This window comes from Cyprinodon tularosa, unplaced genomic scaffold (genome assembly GCF_016077235.1).
Source record: "Cyprinodon tularosa strain WSP-4 unplaced genomic scaffold, ASM1607723v1 ctg171, whole genome shotgun sequence".
Taxonomy (NCBI): domain Eukaryota; kingdom Metazoa; phylum Chordata; class Actinopteri; order Cyprinodontiformes; family Cyprinodontidae; genus Cyprinodon; species Cyprinodon tularosa.
Genome location: NW_024038541.1, coordinates 133,061 through 157,817, shown reverse-complemented (window position 1 = coordinate 157,817; position 24,757 = coordinate 133,061). Strand labels below are relative to the sequence as shown.

At 37.6% G+C, this 24,757-nt stretch overlaps 1 protein-coding gene across 5 annotated transcripts in view; it reads right to left on the bottom strand.

Annotated features, from left to right (window-relative positions):
- Positions 1 to 24,757, bottom strand: part of grid2 (glutamate receptor, ionotropic, delta 2) — a 594,833-nt gene that overhangs the window by 474,276 nt on the left and 95,800 nt on the right. For all 5 annotated transcript variants that reach the window (XR_005280492.1, XR_005280493.1, XM_038281457.1 and 2 more), the window contains exon 2: positions 19,618 to 19,773. Coding sequence is in view for 3 of the 5 variants with exons in the window: in XM_038281457.1 (XP_038137385.1) it covers positions 19,618 to 19,773 (156 nt within the window). In the remaining 2 variants the exon portion in view is untranslated. The remainder of the gene's footprint in view (positions 1 to 19,617; positions 19,774 to 24,757) is intronic.

Genomic DNA, 24,757 nt, shown 5'->3' with positions numbered 1-24,757 from the left:
CCATTTGATGACTTTTATGCTTTGCAATCACTTTTCTGGCCTTCTTTCGATCTTTTTCTTAGTCTGTCAAACCTCTTCTACTAAATTTACTCTTCTTTATTCTGTTCATTTCCTCATCTTCTTTTGCTTCATCTCATCTTTTCTCATCTCCAGAGAGCACCATTCTCCTATCAGCTTTCCCACAAAAACGCACTTTTATAAATCTCTAAGCCTTTTATTCTCCCCCATTTTGTCTTTCCCCTCTTGTTCTTCCCATCTCTCGTTCTCTTTTTGACTCTCGGAAGACCTCGTGGCTGAAAGGTGTGAAGGAGGAACTAAGTGCTTTCTCCTGTCTCTAAACACCGTCCTTTATGCCTGTTTGGCTCTCGGCCTGTCTGGCGGAGGGAGAAAAAGGAGAAATCTGCCCGCAGAGATTTATCCACTGTTTTATTCACTGTCTCCGAGATTTTTTTAAGCCATGATAAATTCAACCCAAAATTTAGTGCCAAACATGAAATAGACTCATCAGGTAACAAACTACCATTTCATGACTGACGTGTTTTAGCATCATAAATATATCAACATCTTTGATTTAAAAGAACTATGCAACTTTGGTTGTACAATCCTTTAAACTTTTTTTGATCCAAAGCATCTTCCAAAATACCATTTACTGGTTTATCTGATTTAAAGGAATACAGTTTTTTTTATACATTTCTCTGTATATTCAAAATGTGACTTTTCTGCTGTAATTTACATTACAAATGTAGATGAATGTCAAATAATAAAAAACACATTTCTTAATTCTAAAAATTCTTACATTTTTGCATAAAATTTAGGAAAATCTTAAGGAAAAATTAGATCCAATCCAGCATATTTTTGAGTTTGTCAGTCTATATGAGAAGCATATATGAAAGTCTAATAGGAACAAGGCAGAATACAAACGGAGACAAACACCATATACACATATTTCAGAGAAGAGTGAGTCAGTCTGGGTGTGTGTACTTGTTTATGTTACCTATTAAGAAACGTTTTCAGTCTATTTATAAACCTTCTCAGGACCAACAGGCCTTTTGGGGATTAAAAGCTTGCCCTAATGTGGCGGAACCCTATTTTTAACCTTAGAGAGCCAATTTAGAGGTACGGTGTGAATTAACTTTAGCTTAAGGTTAGGGTTAGTAATATACTCATATTGGTTATTCATAGGGTTAGTGTTAGGGTTAGGCATAAAAGCAGCAGCTAAAATCAATGTAAAGTCATAATATGGATAGAAATACAAACTTGTGTGTGTTGCAGTTAAAGTTTGTGTTGTAAAGCTCTTTGACTGTGCAAATCAAAAGATGTAACGCAAATATTGTAATGTGATCGTTTGAATGACCTTTTACAAAGAAAAACTGTTTGGTTTGTTGACATGAAGCCTCTGTTAACAAGTACTGCTGGGATGGTTGAAGTATGCAAAGGTATTCAGATTAACAGCTTTTGTTACCATCTAACTGGATTGGTTGTAACTTTAAAATAATCTTGGATGCTGATTTTATTCTTAATGCTCTCTGCGAAGTACTAACATGCAAACAGTTATAGCTTTTCTGATTATTTTTGGAACTTCCCAAGTTCTACATTGTTGAAGGATAGGAAGGCTTAGCAGGATGTGTAAATATCTAAAATCAGGCAGACTTGGTCCTGATTTTGCCACAGCCTGTCTCATATGTCTTCACTTATTGTACCTATTATATGTGATTACAGCTAACAGTAAAATCACTTAAAATAATTTAAATATATGATCTACCTTCCCTTATGAAGTAGGAAATCCATCCCAAACCCATTTTCACTTATGTACCTCAGAAAATACCTAACTTTATTACCACTAAATCTCTGCTTGTGACTTTTTAATTTCTACTCCCAAAAAAGCAACAATAATAAACATCACCACTTTTCAAAATCAGAAGGCAATTTTTTATAACTGTATATCTTGTCAACTTATCATAAATGTCTGTTTATGATAAGTTGTGTTAAAAAAAGATACTTTATTTCCTCCATTATCTAAAAATGTATTTGATGCAAAATGTTCAAGTCTAAACCGTCTGAAAAATGTGTTAGTAATTTTAGCCCAAATAATTCCTTTTGAAACTACTTCCTTTAAATCCTGTACATATTCTTATGCATATTAGTCTGAACATTGAAAGGTAACAAGTCCACTAGGAGGCAAATTCTGAACTTGGCAGCTCATTCCCCTCACTATAGTTCTTAGTTTAACATCCTTTAATTTTTTCCTCAACCACAGAGGGTAAGTGTTATCTCATTTTTCCATTCCTTTTCTTTGTGCACCTCACGTTCTCTGATTTCATCTCTCCATGTCTATCTTTTTCTTCCTTTCTGTCTCTTTAAAGCCTTATCTATACCTTGTGCCACTGCATTGGCCCTTTCATTAAAGTGAATCTCATACCTCACTCCTCTCCTCATTCACCTGACTGACCCTGCCACTTAGTTGTTTGTGTATTTCTGAATGTGTGTATTATGGGCATGTGTGCACCCATCCTTTGGGGGAACAGTCCGGAATGGTTCCAATAATTGCCTTGAAAACAGTTGAAATACCCCTGATAACCCTTTCTTCTCTCATCTCCCTTATCTCTCAACCAGCTGCACTCACATGATTTAGACACATCTGCTATTTCAAAAAGTAGTTTGTCTTATTGCAATAGTAACTTTGTTAGCCGGTTTAACTGACTGCTTGTCAACTGATTATTATACATATGACAATATGCTTCTGGTATTCTGAGAATCTAGTTTTAACCTTATTTCAATGTATTACCTCCTTACTGTCAAAATATTAATGGTATTCATGGTCCATGGTTAAAAGATTACTAAACAACAATCATAAGAGAGATTCTAAAAGCAATGCTATATAGTTAAGGGAGAAATAGAGCAAGGAGGTTGGCTTCTCAAGCAATAGATTGAATTATTGCATTTTTCCTTAAGTTAAGTTAAGAGAAGTCCTCAGCACATATACAAAGTTCTATATTAATATCTACCCTCTTATATTCTTATTTCTTTATTTTTAATAATTTTAGATCTAAAATACCAAATACATAAAAAGAATTGATGAAATTCAACTGACTTTTTAAATAACGATATTCTTTATTAAATGATATCCAAACAAACCTGTAAAAGTAATGTTTTAAAAATAGATTATTTTAATTGTTTGGAAGTATTACTTTAGTAAAATCACCACCAAATCGCGAACTCATGTTGACTTACAATAGAGCATCATGTTCTTTGCCAGGTTCCGATCGCCAAAGAACTAATTTCATTCGTGGCAATATAATTTTTCACCTTGTGAGTCTCTCCAGTTTGAATTAACCTTACACTTTTTCAGGTCTGAATTAAATCTTTAAATCAAATCTTCTCTATATTAACACTAAAACAGTAGAACATACAACTTAACATATAACTGACATGAATTATTAAAAAAAATCTTTGTTATTAACATTGATTTCGGTTTACAGTACACATCTCTAATTATGCTCAAAAAGCAATCCTTGTTAATGTCAGAAGTTTTTCTCCTAAAGAGCTGCTTATCGCCATGCCTACATTTCTTTAACCTCATTGTATAGCACTCAAAATGTCTTTTTCTTACTTTACATTGATTAACATGACTATCTTAATGCTTCTAAATTTTCTGTTTCAAATAAAAATAAAATAGAAAATAATGTAATTCTTACTGGGCTGGCTAACCTGTTACGTTTGTGTAATTAATCAAATTATCTTATTTCAATTCATCCAGAGGAACTTACAGGCATAATCAGTGTGTGGCTTCAACCCCCTTTACACCCAAATTACAGTAGTTCAGGATCTAATAATCTACATTAGATTTTATGTTTTCCTTAGTCATTTTCAAAAATTTTCATAGCATAATCTCTTGATAGATATTTCTTAAATATTTTTCCAAAATAAACAAAAAAAAGCCACACAAAAAAACATGTAACACAATATTTCCAACAAAAAAGTAATAATTTTGAGATAAACCAGGAAACAACTGAACATTTTATTTTTATTTCAAGGGGATGTTGGTGGCCAGAATGTAGTTTTTCCTTGGTAAAAGCTCAGTTGGAACAGGAAAGAAAGCTTTAATTGAAGATACTTTTGTTATTCCCATTCAAATGATTTTGAATGGGAATAACAGTACTGAATGAGCACACAAATATTGCACGTTCATTCCATTATTGAAAGCTCCGAAAGGCTGGTTGGATCTGGTTTGTCCCCAGCTATCAGCTTCTATACTTGCAATACACACACACAAAATAGCATCACATTGCCTGTTGTAATATGTTACCGTTGCCATGGACAACCCCTGTAGACTACCTCCACAGCCACCCAATTTCAATTAGTAAGGAGGTTAATTGAATTATTCCAACTCATCACTTAATAGAGTGGGGAACATAAAATGCAGTGTGGAAATTGAAAGAGAAAGATGTGGGACACTTGATGGAAAGGACAATATATAAGAACAAAAGTCTGAAAATAAAGCATGAACAGAGTGCCAAGGCATAGTGTTGGTCTATAAGAAAAGGAAATACGATGCTTTAATAAAGTTGCAAAATTATAAGAAGATCTTAATGGTGTTTTTCTTTTTTCCATGTTACAATAAAAATGGTAGTTGGTTCCCTTTCTGCAGTTCGATCAGAGATGTGAGAGATTTATAAAAACAGGGAAATACCAGCAAATACTTAAGATGGTAAAGAAAAAACTAGCCCAATTTCTTTAACATATAACATCAATATACTGTAGTTTTTCAAAATTTCAAGATATGAGCTCACAAACAAAACATGGACAACAGCCTGAACACTGTAAAGAAGAATTAATTTTTCATTATAGCTTCAATAATATAAAACCACTATTTGTATAGAAATCCAGAAAAGTGCTGTTCTGTGATTTTAGAAGGTTCTCCACATTTTTAGAAAATTATTAAAAGCTCATTTTAAAAGTAGTATTAAAAAATGACTATCAAATATGCATCTCTAAATCAGCAGTAAAAACAGATTAATTGTTTTATTTGTAAATCATGTCCTTTTGAAACTCTGTTCCTTTTACCGACTGTGACTCATCAGCTTTCATGCACAGCCTGTGAACAGGCTACTAAATATACAGTACAGAACACCAGAGCTATAGAAATAAAACCACAGCATTCCAGGAAAGCCCACTTATGAGTCAGTGTCCTTCAATTTGTAATTGGGGGTACTGAGCTCTACAAGAACTTGTATTGTTCTTTGCATATTAAATATATTTCTCCTTTGGCATATTTACTTCTCTAAAAGAGAATTTTAAAACACCAGGAAACGTCTTTTTTTTTTTTTTTTTCTAGAAAATTGCACCCAAGGCTATAATACAGGTAACAAAGTAGGATTAAGCTCACTTTTTTACAAATACAGTGAGGTAATTCATTTAGGGAAAGAAAAAAAAAAACTTTCCTTTGATGATTTCTCCTTTTAAGGCCAAGCTTTCCAAAAATACATGAATAAAGTAATACAAATAGAATCCCTTCTCTAATGAATTTCACCAGGACAGATAAACATCTTCATTTATTCTGAATTGATGCACTGCATTCATCTACGTGAATGCAGCATGTAGATGGAGGACACCACATCCTTGTTGAGTTAATTAAAAATAAATGAAATAATGTCAATGAAACATTCATGACAACTGAGTCATCAGAGGGAGTTGGTTAAAACATGGCGTGAATAAATTCTAGAAATACACTTTTCTTCTCAATGAATAACAATTTGTTTTTATAAAAGTTGAGTGATAGCAAAAAAATTGATTCTGACCCCTGATAACCTCGAATAAAAAAAAAATCTTGAATAATGATAAAATATACAGTGAGTTATATACATACAGAATAAGAAAATGGAAGAAAAAAAAGGATGAAGTAATAATGTTTTTACGCTTTTAGACATTGACACAAGAAGAATTTAGATATTATCAAATAAATGTATTTTGAAATATATATTTTTTTAATAAAAATGTGTTTGTCAGAAGAAAATAACTTTTCTTTTTGTACAAAAATGAAAGCAAGTTCAAGAAATATTAAATTTATGGTAAAAAATAAAATAAAATAAATTGATAACACCAGCTTCCATTAGCAAAGATTAAATAGAAAGTAGGGACAGCCTGAAATGTGCAATGTAAGACATCACCTAAATCCTCCTTTAACTTTTTCAAATATGTCACATAACTTATAACTATGATGCATTTTGCTGAGATTTTATTTAATAGGCAAACAAAAGTAGTCGATCTTCATTACATTAAAGTGTTGTTACAATATATATATATATATCTGAAAACTACAATATAGCCATATAATCCAGCACCTCAAAAAACATTTCTAGAGATTGCAGGCGAGGCTTACCTTTTACTGACACCAACCCTAAACATGCAGCCAGAGGTCAAACTGAAGGCTTAAATCACAGCATTTTTCTGTTGGTTAAGGTTAAAGTTAAATTCATATTTGAAGCATCTGGGAAGACTTGGAGATAGCTGTTCAAAAACAGTTTCCATTCAATGTGTCTGAGCTTCAGTAACTTTGCAAAGAAATAGGAGAAAGATGAGTATTGCTGGTAGAGACATTTCCCAAAAGATTTGTAGCTGTAATGAATGCAAATAACTACAAAGAGTTAGCTCAGGGTTGGGGAATCATTTTCATTTTCTTTCCACTTCACAACTATGCATTGTCTAATGTATGCATTTCATAAAAAATCCCAATACACAAAGGAAAAGTTTAACTATTTTGAAAGGTAAGAATACTTTTTTAAAGAACTATATGGGCAAAAATAATCAAATAAACTTTTCAATAACTGAAAAGGTAGGTTAAAAAATGAGGTTGTATCCCCAACCATTCATAAAAAAATCTGAATAAAATCATTTTATTTAAAACATTGGAAATTCAGATGCTGAATTAAGTTGTCAACTGTAGTGGTGATCTTAACTACATCAGTATAGCTATGTGAACTCCTGAACCCTTGGACATAGGCTTGTATATTCGTCATTGCTTATGTTCAGCTGAAGCCTTTGTTGAGCGGCACCAGAAAAGAGGTCTAGTAAATTTTTTAAATGTTGTGAATATTTTACTGACAGAGGTTTTGGCAAGCTTCATACTGAAAAAATAGACAGGTCAGATTTCATAAAGGTTCTATCTATTGTGGGGTACTGTTAAATCCAAAATATGCAGTAAACATTGCTTGAGAAGGAGAATATTTGTTTTAAGAAATTAACATCCTGATCAACACATGGTAAGATAAGGAGTTGGTGGTAGAGTTTCCTAACACAAATCTACCATACTAACACCAGTGCACATCCAGGTAATTGACACTAAGTTAGTGGACTATTATACTTCAGTATTTCTTTGTCAGATCAGTCCCAACACTGATCTGGGACAAAACCTGTCTAAATCAAACCTGAGTTGAGAGTAAAAGCATGGTCAAAAAGGACGATTGGCACTTTCTTGTGGACTAATTTCAACAGAGAGAAAACATTACCCAAAAAAAAAGCATTGGTTAAACTGTAGACAGCATGAAAAGGGACTTATTTGTCAAACTGGTGAGGTGTCGTGTTTCTTTGCTTAAGAAAAGCTCTCTGATTTGCTCCATGTCGCATTCAACAGATTGTATCCATGTTAGCACTTAGGAACGCCACACATGCTATGATGTCCTGCCAAAACAATCCAACATGTTGAATTTTCTCAATTTAGCGATTTTAACACAGCACACATAGTATGAATTCAATTCTATCTCAAGAATTATTGGTGCATCTTTACGAGGGGCAGATCAGGACAAAAATTATTTAATCTTCCACTGTGAACCAGTCGTGAGAGGAAATGGTTGAATGAGAAAAAATAAAATATCAAAATGGGTAAAGTCTTTGAAATTGCTGTTTAGTAACATGAAAAAAGGTGCAGCTGCTAGATTCTGTATGTCAGAGCAAGGTGAGATGAAAAATAAAGCAAGACAACTATTGAATTCTCCTCTTCCTGTGGTCACCTCATGTATTCTATTTCCTTACTCCCACCTTTACATAGACTGTTATCCAATTAGGTGGTTCTTACTTGTTTAATCGATGCAGACATGAGCAGCCACACTGTGACGAGAAAAAAGTCATACAGCACACTGTTCCACCTGCTCCTCAAGCACCGTCTGTAGTTTGTGCCAGCCATGGAAATGGAGGGATATGGTCCAGGGTGTAAAATGTGAATGTAAGTGACAGGAGCACACCCATAATTAGGTATCATGCAAGAGGGAAAGTATTGTACAAAAAAGCACACACACATTTACACCAACTCAAAATACAGAAATGTAGATGATTGGTAACAACAATAAATACAAAAAGTGCCATCGGAAGGGCAACAGAGGGTATTCATTTACAGATCTTTAAGTTATTTTTAAAGGGAAGATTAAATGAAAATAATAAGCACATAGAAACTTATATTTAAATTAGAAAATGTTCCCATTCCCTGCACAAAAATTGCCCGTACCTGGACAAATAAAAGCTACTGAACTGAACTGAACATTCTCACGGCATTATTTAAAATCTTACCCAAAAGGTGTTTTATAATTCTAAATCTGGAAAAAATGATGGCCACTTTTGGATGTTCAAGGATACTTCTCTCCTTCTCTCAGTTAAATTTTAGTTGAATTGGAGGTTTGCTTGAGATCATTGTTTTAAAGTATCCTTTTTATAATGGCATGTTTCTTACATTTTTCTTTCAAGATATTAAGTATTCCTTCTGCAGACAGCTGAATATAGTACATGACCCACCTAAGTGCTTGATCAAGGAGACGGTATTTTACTCGTCAAAAGCCTGTTTTATTTATTTAGTTTTTTTTTTTTTTTTTTTTTTGACATACCAGATATCTGTATATCTATTCATAAAGCATGGAACACATATGTAAATGGTCCGGACAGTTTCGCAATGCTCCCATCACCAGCACCCAACACATACGCTTACACATTAAAACCCCAGCATTTCCCTGGTCTCACTGGATTTGTCCCATGATACAAGCTAAAAAGTTTTAGACACCCAGATTTATTGCTTTCTCATTGGCTTTGGTACCTGGGCATGAAAAAAAGTCTGCTATCAAATATTTGTTGTTCTGACGTTAAAGCCAAAAACTGCCCAGATTTATTTCCTCTAAATTCATTATACTTTGCAGCTAACACAATACTTTACTAATGGAATAAAAACATTTTTGATAAGAAACATCAACCTCACCCCTGCACTAAATATTCTCAAAGTGTCTCATTATTCTACTTGAAGCCCAATGAAAATACGTGTTCAAAATATCCATCCCTAATATAGGCCTACATCAAGTTATCAAGTTTCCTGTTGGTAATAGTATATCTTAGATGTATATCAATACATCCAAGGCGGAGTAGGTGGAGTAGCAGATCTTTGTTACCTTAACTTTCATTTCCATTGAGCCAAAAAACATATTTTACAGCATTTTAATGCTGATAAATTGTATTTCTAATGAAGTAACAGTCTCAATCAGCGCCAGTGTCTAGCATTTCTATTGGAAACGTTTTGTTTACATGCATGACACTTTCAGATGCATTTTAGATATGGTATTTAGAGTAATTGGTATACGCTTTCATAGAAAGTATTAAATAATTAAATGTTATTAATATATATTATACATTCTGTTTGTTTTTCATTTTTGTTTGATGATCAAAGATAAGGCTGTTGGCCTGACCAGTTCCATGGTCCTTGCATCATATAGCATCATATATGTCCAAACATTTCAGATTTCATTAGTCCATGGAATGTTCTCGTTAACTTGTTAGTCTTATCAAATATCCTACAGGCATATTCTAATTCTAGTTTATCTGAGATTTTTTTTTTAAGTAAGAGCATCTTTGAGTCCTTATTTGGCCATTCAATTCCTAAATTCACATAGTAAACAATAGATTCTTAAAATCTAGGTAAAATATTTGTTGTAATGTTTGTTTTGCAGCTCTAAACACAAAAGAGTATGAGCAGTTGTTTGATAATCATTTAAAAAATAGTGAAACATAATTTTTTTTAATAGCACCAATGTATGTCTCTACTTTTTCTCCATTGGTTGTTTTTTGTAATTAGATTTAAAAAAAGATTTCTTTTTTTTTTTTCTTGAATAAATATTTTATAAAGTGTGACGGAGGAGCCGTCATCAGCTGGGACTTAGGAATAAGTCAGTGTCAGCATGCGCACAAACATACACACACACACACGCATACATACACGTACGCAATCACTTAATTTTGTTGCAGGTTGGGCTGGCGCCGTTCATCGTGGGTGCACACGCGATGGTCCGGTTTTCATTTAACATTTATTCTAACCTGCTTATTTTCAGCCAAGTATATTTTCTGCATCTATTTTCAAACAGGTTTATTTCCGGATTGTAGCGCGCCGGGAGGGAGTCACGTGATGACGTAGTGATGTCATCAGAACGTACAGAGTGTGTTGTATTAAATTGAGTATTGTATTTTTGATTACAAGTTTATTTTTATTTTTTCTCTCTCTTTAGCATGGTGTTATTATTATTGTCATCATTATCAAAATCATTATTTTTGTTTACTTAGTGAATTAGAAGTAATTGTTTAGTTTTTATTTTATTTTTATTTTATTTTTTTTCTGTGGGTGGAGCCTATAGCTTTAAAAGCAGGCCTCTTTTCCACAGGGAGTCAGTCTGTGGCTGGACTCCTGAGATGTCACACTGAAGGTGATGGATTCTGATTTTTTGAAGGTACTGCTCTTTTTCTGATTTTAACCTGCCTTGGATGTCCATGTAAATATTTTTGCACCAACCGTCTTTGTTCACCAGAAGAAAAGATCACTGAATAAAAAAACAATCACTAAACTTATCTCCGGCATTGGCCAGTCATTTATGTGTTTGACCAAGTCATAATAGAACCCCGTCACATATGGTGTCAGGAGTGGGATTATGGCGAGCCGGAGAAGAGGATCTCGTCCATTGAAGCAACGATCTGGTCTTCGATCACAATCAAAGATGGAAGAAGAGGTGGCTGACAGAGCATGGGAGAGTATGCCAACGACGGATGTGTCAGATGAGGATGGTGGACCAAAGCCTGACCCCACTGGACCAAGTGCATCTGGCCGTGAGTTTCTCACTTTGATGAAGGACTTTATGGCAGGTCAGCAAAAGCGAGAGAAAGGACTGCTAAAGGAACTGCGAAATCTTAGGATGTCCCTGCAGCAACCACAACAAGTACCACGTCTTCACATTCAGTCAGGAGGTGGCGCAGAACAAAATGATGACAACGACGATGATAATGGTGGTGATGATGATGATGATGACGACGGCAGTTATCACAGCCATAAACCTCAGTCAGTAAGTTACACCACTGATCCAAAGATTCTTCCTTATCAGTTAGGAGAAGACCTTGAAAACTATCTGCTGCGGTTTGAGCGCATTGCCAAGACCTGGAGGTGGCCACAGAGTGAATGGGCCTGCCGTCTCATTCCACTCCTTTCTGGGAATGCGCTGGAGGCCTATGCGGCCATGGATGAGGAACGTGCTCACTGCTACAAAGACTTGAAGGCTGCTTTGTTAGCAAAGTTTGACATCTCACCTGAGACGTACAGACTGAAGTTCAGAGCAGCAAGTGTACCTGCTGGTGAAACTCCTACTGAAACCTATCACCGCCTTAGAGGCCTCTACCGACGGTGGATTCGTCCGGACCAGCATTCAAAGGAGGACGTCGGGGAGCTCATCATCCAGGAACAACTGTTAAGTGTTCTGCCCTCTGATGTACGGACCTGGGTGAAGGAACATGAACCGAAGGATGGTCTGACTGCTGCAAAGTTGGCTCTACAGTACATGAATGCACGACAAGGAGGAGCCACACGTTTCTCCAAACCTGTACTGCGACCGGTTCAACAGACTGGACATCAACGGTATGCCAGAGACCAAGGCCAGGAGGTCAGAGGTACCAGCGGTTCTCTCAATCCACCATCTCATGGTAAGACATTGATTTGCTATTACTGTCAGCAGCTGGGCCACAAGGCTTCGGTGTGCCCGTTAAAGAAGACTAAGTTTACTGGCTCCTGTTATGCTCCCAGAGTGGAAAAAACGGCTGGAGTCAAAAACTTTGAAACTAGAACTCATAAAACTGTGACTGTGAATGGACAGCAGGTGACTGCATTAATTGACAGTGGTAGTTCTACATCACTGGTTAAAAAAAGTTTTGTACCTGTTGGTTGTGTGAATTATGAAAAGAAAACTCAGATTTTGTGTGTGCATGGAGATTGTCATGTTTATCCAAAAGCCGAAGTGACTGTCATTATTGATGATCAACCTTATTTGCTAACTGTTGGTGTGGTGGAAAATCTACCTTTTGACATTATTTTAGGTACTGATTTACCTGTGCTGTTTCATTTTTTGGAAGAGATACAAACTGGCGTGGGCGGAGTTGGCAATGTTTCCTGTCCTGTGGTTACTCGCTCTCAGGCCAAAGAACAAGTTGAATCCTTACCTGACTTTGATGAGAGCTTGTTTGAGGTTTCAAAGAACACTAGAAAATCCAGAAAGCAAAAAAAATTTGAGAAAAAGTTAATGCTGAGTGGAAATGTGTCAACAGATTTATTAGTGGATGACATTTGGAAAATACCTGAAAATATTGCTACTTTACAGAAACAGGATGTGTCTTTACAACCTTTGTTTGAACGAGTGGGAGAAAAAAACTGATGCTAAGTGGAGGGGAAAAGAAACTTTTGTGTTAAAAGATGGTGTGTTATATGCTTGTAATGAAAAGCAACGGTTGGTAGTTCCAACTAGCTGTAGAGCACTTGTCATGCATTTGGCGCACACCATTCCATGGGCAGGGCACTTGGGGCGTCACAAAACATTTATGCGAGTCAGCTCACGATTTTTTTGGCCATCAATGTACAATGACATTAATGCATTATGTGCTTCTTGTCCTATATGTCAGAAGACTCGTCCTGCTCGTAAATCAGATCGGGCGCTCCTCCAGCCACTACCTGTCATCTCCACTCCTTTCCGTAAGGTTGCAATGGACATTGTTGGACCCCTAGTGAAGAGTGGGCGTGGCCATCAGTACATCCTGGTAGTATGTGATTATGCCACCAGATTTCCAGAGGCTTTTCCACTGCATACTGTTACTGCTCCTGTGGTGGTTCGAGCTCTGGTCCAGCTATTTTCAAGAGTTGGAATCCCAGATCAGATTTTGACAGACCAGGGAACTAACTTCACTTCTAATCTGCTAAAACTCTTTCACAAACAGCTTGGGATCTCTGCCATCAGGACAACTCCTTACCATCCACAAACTGATGGACTGGTCGAAAGGTTCAACCAGACGCTGAAGAGGATGCTGCAGAAGTTTGTGAATGACACTGGCAGAGATTGGGACCGCTGGTTACCGTTCCTTCTCTTCGCCTATCGTGAGGTGCCGCAAGCATCAACTGGATTCTCCCCATTTGAACTCCTGTATGGGTGGGATGTTCAAGGACCGTTAGACCTGCTGAAGAAAAGCTGGGATGTATCAGAGACCCCATCCAGTGCCAAAGGTGTAGTCCAGTACGTGCTGCAGATGAGAAGTCGGCTTGCTGACTACCAGGAAGAGGCTGAGAAGAGCCTGCTTCGAGCTCAGCAGAAGCAAAAGCTGTGGTATGACCAGCAGGCCCGACAAAGAGTGTTAAGTCCTGGACAAAAGGTGTTGCTTCTCCTGCCTTCATCCACCAGCAAGCTTTTGGCAAAGTGGCAAGGACCCTATACCATCAGCCGACAGCTGGGACCTACTACCTATGAAGTCTACCACCCTGACAAAAAGAAAGCTACACAGGCTTATCATGTGAACTTGCTAAAGGAGTGGAAAGAACCATCACATCCAGCTCCAGAAACATCATGCCTGCTGAGGCCAATGGAGGAGGAAGAAGAGGTTCCTGGCATTGAAGTCATGAATGAACAGTCAACCCCTGATCTCAGACACTTAACCCCACACCAAGCCTCACAACTTCAGCAGATCTTCCAGAAACTGTCTCCTCTCTTTTCTCCTAATCCAGGTCGGACCACTTTGATTGAGCATGCAATTCGACTAAAAGAGAAGCAGCCAATTCGTCAGCGGCCATATAGAGTTCCACAGCAGTTGGTGGGACAGCTGCAAGATGAAGTCAAGACCATGCTAAAATCAGGTATCATTGAACCTTCAAACTCTGAGTGGTGCAGTCCAGTGGTCATTGTGTGCAAGAAAGATGGCTCACTAAGGATTTGTATTGATTTCAGAAAGCTTAATGCAGTGTCAGAGTTTGATGCCTATCCCATGCCCAGGGTAGATGAGCTGCTGGAAAGGATTGGACAAGCAAAGTTCATTACCACCCTTGACCTGTGTAAAGGGTATTGGCAGGTTCCATTGGAGCCTTCAAGCAGACAGTACACAGCATTCCGTACTCCTTCTGGTCTTTTTCAGTTTACGGTTATGCCGTTTGGCCTCCATGGTGCTCCAGCCACCTTCCAACGGCTAATGGACAAAGTGCTGCAAGGAAGTGAAGACTACAGTGCTGCTTACCTTGATGATGTAGTCATTTACAGCAATAGCTGGGAGGAGCATGTGTCACATCTAGCAAGACTGTTGGAAAAGATTGCAGGAGCAGGGTTGACACTTAACATATCAAAGTGTGTTTGGGCACAACAGGAAACCAGATACCTGGGTTACCAGCTGGGGAGAGGAGAGGTGCGACCACAGATGGACAAAGTTGAAGCAATCCAAAAGTGCCCCCGCCCTCGAACCAAGAAGGAAGTGCGATCATTCTTGGGGCTAGCTGGTTGGTATCGAAGGTTTGTGCCTCATTTTGCTACACTTGCTTCTCCACTCACCAGTTTGACAGCTAAAGACCAGAAGAATCCTGTTGTGTGGTCCAAGGAGTGTGAAGACTCCTTTAACGCTCTGAAAGCTCATCTATGTTCATCTGCTGTCCTCCGAAGTCCTGATTTCAGCAGGAAATTTCTGGTCCAAGTAGATGCATCCACAGTTGGTTTAGGAGCTGTTTTGGCTCAAGGAGATCCTGGAGAGGAGCAACCCATACTCTACCTGAGTCGCAAGCTGCTACCTCGGGAGGTGAGATACTCTGTGGTGGAAAAAGAAGGACTGGCCATTAAGTGGGCTCTGGAAAGTCTCAAGTATTATCTTCTGGGCAGAGAATTTGATTTGGAGACAGACCATCGTGCCCTAACCTGGATCAACACCATGAAGGATAGTAACCATCGTCTAACTAGGTGGTATTTGTCCTTGCAACCTTACAAATTTAACATCTGTCATAGAAGTGGCAGACTTAATAAAGTGGCAGACTTTCTTTCTAGGTTGCCGAGTTTCGCCAACCTTGGAGAGGAGACGGGTGGTGTGACGGAGGAGCCGTCATCAGCTGGAACTTAGGAATAAGTCAGTGTCAGCATGCGCACAAACATACACACACACACACGCATACATACACGTACGCAATCACTTACTTTTGTTGCAGGTTGGGCTGGCGCCGTTCATCGTGGGTGCACACGCGATGGTCCGGTTTTCATTTAACATTTATTCTAACCTGCTTATTTTCAGCCAAGTATATTTTCTGCATCTATTTTCAAACAGGTTTATTTCCGGATTGTAGCGCGCCGGGAGGGAGTCACGTGATGACGTAGTGATGTCATCAGAACGTACAGAGTGTGTTGTATTAAATTGAGTATTGTATTTTTGATTACAAGTTTATTTTTATTTTTTCTCTCTCTTTAGCATGGTGTTATTATTATTGTCATCATTATCAAAATCATTATTTTTGTTTACTTAGTGAATTAGAAGTAATTGTTTAGTTTTTATTTTATTTTTATTTTTTTTTTTTCTGTGGGTGGAGCCTATAGCTTTAAAAGCAGGCCTCTTTTCCACAGGGAGTCAGTCTGTGGCTGGACTCCTGAGATGTCACACTGAAGGTGATGGATTCTGATTTTTTGAAGGTACTGCTCTTTTTCTGATTTTAACCTGCCTTGGATGTCCATGTAAATATTTTTGCACCAACCGTCTTTGTTCACCAGAAGAAAAGATCACTGAATAAAAAAACAATCACTAAACTTATCTCCGGCATTGGCCAGTCATTTATGTGTTTGACCAAGTCATAATAGAACCCCGTCACATAAAGTAACAAAAAAGTCACTGGCAGCATTTCAAATGTATAAAAGATAAATAGCAATACAGACCCTACTTTTAATTCCCATCATCCCACCATTATAAAAAATAACTGTGTTCCAATTATGATTAATATCACATTTTACACGTTCCACATAGGACAAAGCAACAGTGAATTATGCTTGTGTCTGGAACTTATTAAAATAAATGATCCATGTTCAAAGCATTTATTTTAATTGGAGTCCCTCTATAGAGACACTTGTTAGAGCATGTCTGATGGGTTGCACTTTAATTTACTGTCTATGAAAGATTTTGCAAAAACCTTTTCTGTGTGTCATACCCTTCACCTCCTCTGTAGTGCAAAAGCACAGGAAAGAATAGGTGAGACAAAATAATTTGAACCAAACAAATAAATACGATGCTCTAAAAATTACGTTATGTCATGAATATCAGAGATGAGAAGCTTAGCTATGAATTCAAGGATTATTAAAACACAGATTATGATAAATGAAGTGGGATTCTTTTGATCACACATTTAACCTATTGTAGCTCATTACACCACAGAGACATCAGGATATGATGAGCAGAAGATCTTGGTTCTCTGTGTCTGGTTGATTTGCGTCTTTTTCCACAACATGATTACATTTCTTATTCTCAATTTTGGTCATCTCCTACCTATCTGACCACCAAATTACACTTTTCGCGATCTAAAGTACTTCAAGTAGATGATGTCGGTGAGATTCCTAGATGACGATTATGTAATAAACTACCACTTTTGCAAATCTGCATCCATTTATTCTTGAATTTCTAGAGAGGAGGAATGAAAGGCAAATTGTTAATTACCAAGTAACCTTTTATATATGCTAGTAAACCCAAAAGTTAAACCTGATTAATATTGCTATAAGTTCAAACAAGTTCTCCAGGGAGTTCCTTTTACAGACAGTGAGATATGTCAGTCGAATAATAATCCTTCCAAATACCCATGAATTACTGATAACAGTAGGCCCATTCTTTTCCATTTTATAAATACACCTATTCAAAGCTTATTGCTGACAAGAGGAAGTTATATGCAGCATGTGTCACACTAGAAACTATGTACAGTGAGTTTAGGAAATGTTCCTGCTTGTTTAAGGAGACAGATATTTTTGTCAGGTTTGGAATCCTATTACAATAGATGCAGAAATTTGAAGATAACATTCCATCATGACAATGGTAGTTTGATAGCCTTGACTTGGCAGGATCTAGAAAAATTGCCAAAATTGATCAGACGATAATTACCCTCTATCAGAGACATGTAACCCTATCAGTCTTTGACCTTATGTTCGACTGCACTGAGTTAATGCAGCAGGACAATGATCCAAAGAACAATAGTAAATGGCATAAAAATATACCCACATACTGTTTTTGTTTGTTTTTTCTATTTTTTACAGACAATCCGTATCATGAGTGTGTGGGACTCTCTAAAAGATATGGATGATGTTTCACTTAGCTATGTACTAACAAAATATTTTTACATGTAAAGGTTGGCCTAATACTAAGTACAAGTGTTATCTTTAGACACAGTGAATGTGTCAATTTAAAATGATTAACAATATAGGTACTACGGAAAGCAGGAATTATAAAACAATAATAATAATAATTATTAATACTATTATAATAAAAAAAAACTTCAGTTATATGCCTCTTCTACACTGAAAGGATCTGGTTAACATGGGGTTTTCAGACACGGGTTGAACCGTTAACAATTGGCATTTGGCTCCCTGCCCATTGGCCAAAAAAGCTGAGACTGACCCCCCACTAGAAACCTGCATAGCCTCTGTCCCCCCACTGCTGTGAGTCTGATGATGCCACCAAGCTGGGTTAGATGATGTTATCAGTGCAACAGAAATCAAGAAACATGGAAGGAAGCCAGTGCGTAGTCAATGTGCTTTACTGTTTCATTCTTTTATACCTCCAAATCCCTCTCACCAGTCCTGCAACATGTTTTTGACTGGTGCGGTGTGTTGACTTCATCTAATTACCATGATCCTCTCATGATCATCCTGCTGCTATTTATACCTCCAGTTCCCAGCCATTGGTGCCAGATTATTCGAGCTCCTAGCGAGCCTAATTCTAGCGTTCCTGTTTGTATCATGTTCTGCCTTTTCCTGACCTGTTTGTGCCCTCTGACTTTTGGCCATCCCTGTTTGCTCTCTTTGCCTGTCCTGGGTTTCCGGGCTGTTACCTGTCTTCTGACCATGACTTGGATTATTCTCCTGGGTCCTATTCATACACTGGCTGCTGCAAGATGCTGCTCCTCCTCCCTCCTGGATTTCTTGCCCCGGCTCAGTAACGAACAATAGAGTTGCGCTCCTCTGGACAATGCTCCTTCTTCCGAGCACAGACTGAACTTTGCCAGGTTGGTGGCTTTCATGCATATTGATGTTCCTCGTTTAAGTTTTGAGGTCATCGACCTTAGCCACTACTGCAGAGTTTCCAGCCGTACCAGACAAGCAGCCGCATGCTTCGTTGAATAAACACCCTTTAATTATATCACTTTCTGTCTTGCCTGAATTGTGGGTCCAATGTTCTGAGCCTTCTGACACTTCCGTATGTCGTGCTTAACGGTATCATGTAAATTAGCAGATCAACCGATGTCTAATGTTCCCACTGTATGCCAATCGGAACCCAGCTATCTGAACGTGCTTTTAACGCGTGTCGCTTGCCAAGTCATTATTGGCCAGTGGGAAAGGGGTATAAGTCTCGCAAAAAATAAGTCCTATAGATAAGGGTTCGTGCACACTTTCTAAGAATCTAATTCATCTAAAATGTTGTGCATATTTGAGGATATGTTAAATGCCATGAACTTTTATGTCAGACATGGCTATGAAATCAGGAAAAATGTCATTAATATACACACATATATTAACATACAGGTCAAAGAAAGAGTAATTAAATCATTTAAAATGTATTTAACATTCTATCATATTTTTTTTTACATTTTTTCATCTATTATGTCAGTGATGACGTAATTTAAATCAATGAAACCAATAACGTTCTAAGGTAATCAAATAGTACTCTAAGATTACTCAACATTAAATAACAAATAGCACACAAATAACTTGTTTAAATAAGATGGTAACATTTAAAGAAAATGTATTCAACTTTGCATTTTTCCAAACTGAAACCAGTCAAAGGATTTTTCTTTCAGGTACTATATAAACTTTTCAAACTGCATCAAATAATTGCAGACATATATTTAAATAATTAATGTCCGGTTTATCCAAATAAAAGCTTGGGAGACATTTAGGAAGCAAAAAACCCCATGACTATATTAAAGGTTTTTGAGAAACTCACAATGTTTGGAATCAGTAAAATGAGGTGTGGGTTACACCTGTGACTAAGTTATGCCTTTATGCCTGTTAAAACACATGCAAGGTCCACCACCCCTCTCACCAGTAACATTTGCGCTTCAAAAAAGCTGTAGGACATTCCTACCTTCTTGTACAGCCTGGAAAGGGTTGTTCCCATCGACAAATTCCACAGAGAAGGTTATCTTTTCTGTCTCCAAGATCTCATTGTTTAGGTTCAGGTCTGCCACGGCAAGACGAAAAACCTCGTCATCTTTCCGTGCCGACTCATCAAATATGGCACCTGCAGAGAGAGGTTAGAAAAAACATTAAACAGGACCTTGGAATAACAGAGAAGAGGCTGAAACTTCATTGTAATTATAGATGGTTTGCAAGACATTTTACTGAGGGTGCATGGGTTTTCCAGGAAGACTATGATTCACCAGGTGAATTCTGAGTTTAAAAAGAAATGTAGTTTACCTGCATCTTTACAATATCCATAGTAATACCAACTCAATTCGTACAGTATAGTGAAGGACCAGTAACTATAATTTCACTGAAATTGAGGGTTTCTGCATGTTTTTAGATTACAAGATGCTAATTCCAATAAGGAAACACCTACAGACTGTTTTAAAACACATGCGTATAGAAGCAGGCCAGTTGACAGCTGCAACCCTATTGAGTATTTGATAAGGTCACCCCTAAATATGCAAATATATAGAAGCTAACAGAAACGAGGCTTGCGTAAACAGATACCATTAGGCCCTCTGACCACCATCAGTAGACAATGCAGGTAAAGTGTCTTTTCCCACAAGGAAACAACAACGTTGAATGCAGAAGTTGGGGTTTTAATCGATGACCCTTCAGCTGCAGAGCAAACTGTAGTATCGGACACCTTTGTCGCCCTATACAGTAGAGTGTACAATTTTGCAGTGCCTAAAAGAAGGTGTGAAATCATCGCTTTGCAATAAGTACTGGGCATAAAGGCAACCTGGAATGTAAATCCTTTTTGCTGCTACTTTTTAAGGGTGCCACAGTAAGGCATTACAACTTAAACACAGACTTGAACACATCTGTGATTCATCCCCCTTATCAAAGATACAGACTTAATTAGAAACCCTACAGGAGGAGAGTTAAAGTATTCTCTTTCAGTGGCATGACTTAGACATTCAATTTTAGAATACGTAAACAACATTAAACAGTGTAAAATATTTAAACGCTATCCATCAGAGATTATTAAATTAGTATATTGCTTTCAGTCTTCCAATTCAATGAAAAAGACCTCATAATAGACAATTTTCAAACTTTCTTTTTAAACACTAAATTCCATAGGTTGATAGTTTGTAACAGTCTTCCATCTTCCTTTTCAGGACTTTCGAAATATAAATTCTCTACCAGAGATAAAGTCTTGGTTAGTATAACACTCATGCAGTATAAATGAGGAGAGAAAAAAGTGCTGGAAAAAGGCAATTGAAGCAAACACAAAGACATTAACTATTCCATTATAGTTAAATAATGAATGGAGTAGAAAATCTGTTTGAGGATGATACTGTTGGGGAACAATTCTTGTACTGTTTAAATGTGACAAATGAAACAGAGGACAGCCTTAGTTTTAATGTCTAAGGGTCAAAACCATGGGCAAAATATGGCAAAAATTGTCATTCTAGTCATTGTTTTAAGTTGTACTTTTTTGCCTTAATTCAGTTATTTGCATTGTTTTAGTTTGGTGTTAAACCTGAATATAGAGTTTGTAGAGATGATACGGAGAATTTAAATTTTTTTTAGAGTAGCAGGAGAAGAGAAAAAGGCTTTTGTAATCTTAGTATGTGCGATAATGTTGCCATGGTAACATCCTCTCAGACTTATGTTAAAAGCTACTCAGTGATGTACACCTATTTCTTTGTAAATGGCTGATAGCTTTGTGTGTTCTCATCGAATATCATACCAGCAACAAATATGTAAATCAAAAGAGTGCAACAGTCACAATGTAGCTATAGAACTAAGTAAAATTAAATTTTAGAGATGATCAGTCATATTTATCCTTTCTTCTTTTTCTTTAGTTCTCTTTTATCTACCTATGCTTCATCTTTTCCAGCAGAGTAGGTCTCATTAGTAAAAGATCACTGTGCTGACAGAGCCAAACATGAAATGAAAACTTTCATGAATGAGTTAAATCAGACATATGTGCAATTTCAAGGGCAACAGTGCCAAAGTTATAATACTATTTTTTTTATATGTGATAAATGTGTTTCTAAGAGTATGAATGACTTGAGATGAAAATTAAAAGCTTTATTGACCAATACAAATCAGAAACATACAAATGTAATATAAGCATCTAAATGGAAAATAAAGAACAACAATCCTTGTCATAACTGTACTAAGGGGGTTATTTTGTGTCTTCTTTTTTAGGGCATTATACACATGCTGATTTACAAACAAAGACACATTGAAATATGTACTCATGCAAACAAAAGACAGATATTACAACAGCCATCAGACAGGAAAATAAAAGTACTGAATCTTGCTTCAGTCACCCGAAGGGCAGCTGCACGCAACCCCCTCCTCCCTTTCCCAACCACGCACTAAAGTATAAATATACATAGCCCATGTGTGTGCAGACACCAAATCATCAACCCTTTTCCTAACAGCCACTTCCATGACAACTGGCATCACCAACAACAGCGGTAAGACTGAACAGATGAGATATCCAAAAGCTTAGACCCCAAATAATTTGGTCAAGACACTTCAATCTATTGTCTATCTGGAGTCAAGTATTTTGCATTAATTTTGTTGTTTGTTTACTCTAACAAAAAAGCTAATAATTATTTGTTTATATATAATTATTGCCTAGTAGTCCCTTAGTTTAGATTAAAAAAAAAGAAAAATTATAAAGTAAATGTTCTGTCACTGTTTATTTAAGTAATTAATCTGCCACCATTATTTAAATTTCATTTTTATTCTATTCCTGATACTGTGCCTTTGAGTCACAGCCATGCTCCCCTTTAAGGCCAGCATTTTCCATTTAGGAAAGTTTATCGTTTCCTCTTCACACATCTTAAACATTCTAATGTTTATTCCAAATAAAAAAATTATAATTAATACATCTAAAATATATATCCTTTAACAAAAGCAGTGAAAAACTAGTGTGTCAAAGGTCCAGTGTTCACGTAAACTTCAACATCAAAAGAGGCAATTAATAATAAATAAGAATAGAACTGAGGTTCTCTATGAAAGGTATAATACACTGACTGGACTGGACTTGGCAGGCCCAAGAGAGAAGTAAGGGCCTGCTGGAAACGTCTGGCATTGCCCTTGGTGAGGGAGGTATTCAACTCCCACCTCCCCTAGGAGAAGGAAGCAGTGCTTAGCTAACACCATTTATATTGGGAGTGGGGAGCTGCTAACCTTGAATGATGACATTGTCGGACAGTGGAAGGCTTACTATGAGGATCTCCGCAACATTTCTTCCATGGCGGAAGAGAAATTGGGTGCTCAGGACCGGATTCATTCACCACCAGGACTGAAGTCACAGAGGTGTTCAAAAAAACTCCATGAATGAGATCTATCCTGAGTATCTTAGGTGTCTGGATGTTGCTGGCCTGTATTAGCCGACACACCGCTCCAACATTGCATGGAGGTTGAGGATAGTGCTCCTAGACTGGCAGATTGGGGTGGTCATTCCCTTCCATAAGGAAGAGAACCACAGGGTACAGACCTAGAATAGGGGGATCACACATTTAACTGTGCCCCCCATGGTGCCATGTTGGGTGTGCTCCAGGGGTACAGAGTGAGGGCAATATACTAGGGGCCACCTAGTCTTTGCACTTGTAGAAAACGAGTTTGGTTTGCATTGCTGGCATTAAGTCAGACCTGTTCCCAATTCATGTTGGACTCCAGCAGGCCTGCTTCTCCTGCTAGAGAATTGAGTGGCAGATCAATATATCGATCTGTGTGGCTGCAGCTAAAGAGTTGACACACAGTCTGTTGAGCTGAGCAAAAAAGGCAAAACTGTCGACTTACTGGTCAGTCTACATTCCTATCCTTAACTATGGCAGTGAAATCTGAATCATGACTGAAAGAAACGAGAATCTGGGTACTGCCTCAGAGAGGCTCTACTCCAAGCCTCTCTACGGGAGTCTCTTCCACATCGGAGGAGTCGGCTCTTTTGCCTGGACACCTCCCTCGGGAGGTTTTCCAGGCCCATCCTACTCGGAGGAGGCCATGAAGATGACCCAGGGCACACTGGAGTGTCTGGAGCACCTGTGCTTTCCCCAGCAGAGCTGGACAAAGTGTCTGGATAGAGGGAAGTCTGGGAGTCTGTGTTGACTGCTGCCCTCATGAACCAGTCCTTGCTATATGGAAGATTACGGAGATACGTAAGTGGGCCACACCATATGTAACTTTTACTTAAATGGCTTAAAGCTGAAAGACAAATTCCTATGTCTTAGAGACTGAAGAATAACGTCTGCACTGTAATACTTACAACTTAAATACATGTAAATAATTATGTTAGTTTTAGAAAAAAGTTTTAAAGAAAAAGGACAGAGCATACCTGCCTTTTTTAAAGTAGGTCTGCATTATTCAACAAGTAAGATTGTGAATTTCCTACTTTCAGCACCCTGTGACTTTCAACACGACCAACAGGCGGAATGTATTATTAGCAGGGGTGGTTTGCAATCATGACACAGAATGGACCAGCATTCTTAACAATATTCTCCAATGTTATAAATGCCATATTATACGTATATATGACAGATACATTGATTATTATATATTCAAATATAATACTGTAAAGGAAAACTGTGTTTACACCTTTAAGCCTTTTCTTCCTGATTCTTTCCTGAGAAGAGATCAGTCGGAGCAAACACTTTAAAGGCACACTATGCAACATTTTTCAGTTAATTAATGTGTTCCATAACGTTATGGATGATTAAATGATTCATTTCAGGTTGAACAAAGGTATTCTCGGCCGCCCTGGTGGTCTGTGGGGGAAATACTGCACTTGCAATTGCAGTAGCACCCACCCGCACCCACAGGCTCAGAAGTCTCGTGAGAGTCAGTCTTGCTTTACGGCGAGAACTGCTACACGCCCCCAGTTAAAAGCATTCTCGTTGCCAGCACAGTGGCGATCTTTGTGCAGTTATGCTACGTTCACATCGGATGCAGCAAAATCGCGTCTGCTGCTTCATTTTTGCTGCTTGTACCAGTTAGTTCTGACGCGCGGCTGAAGCAGCTTTGCTGCTCTGGCTGCGCGGTGCAAAAGTGTGTGTGACGCGCTTTGGGCGGAG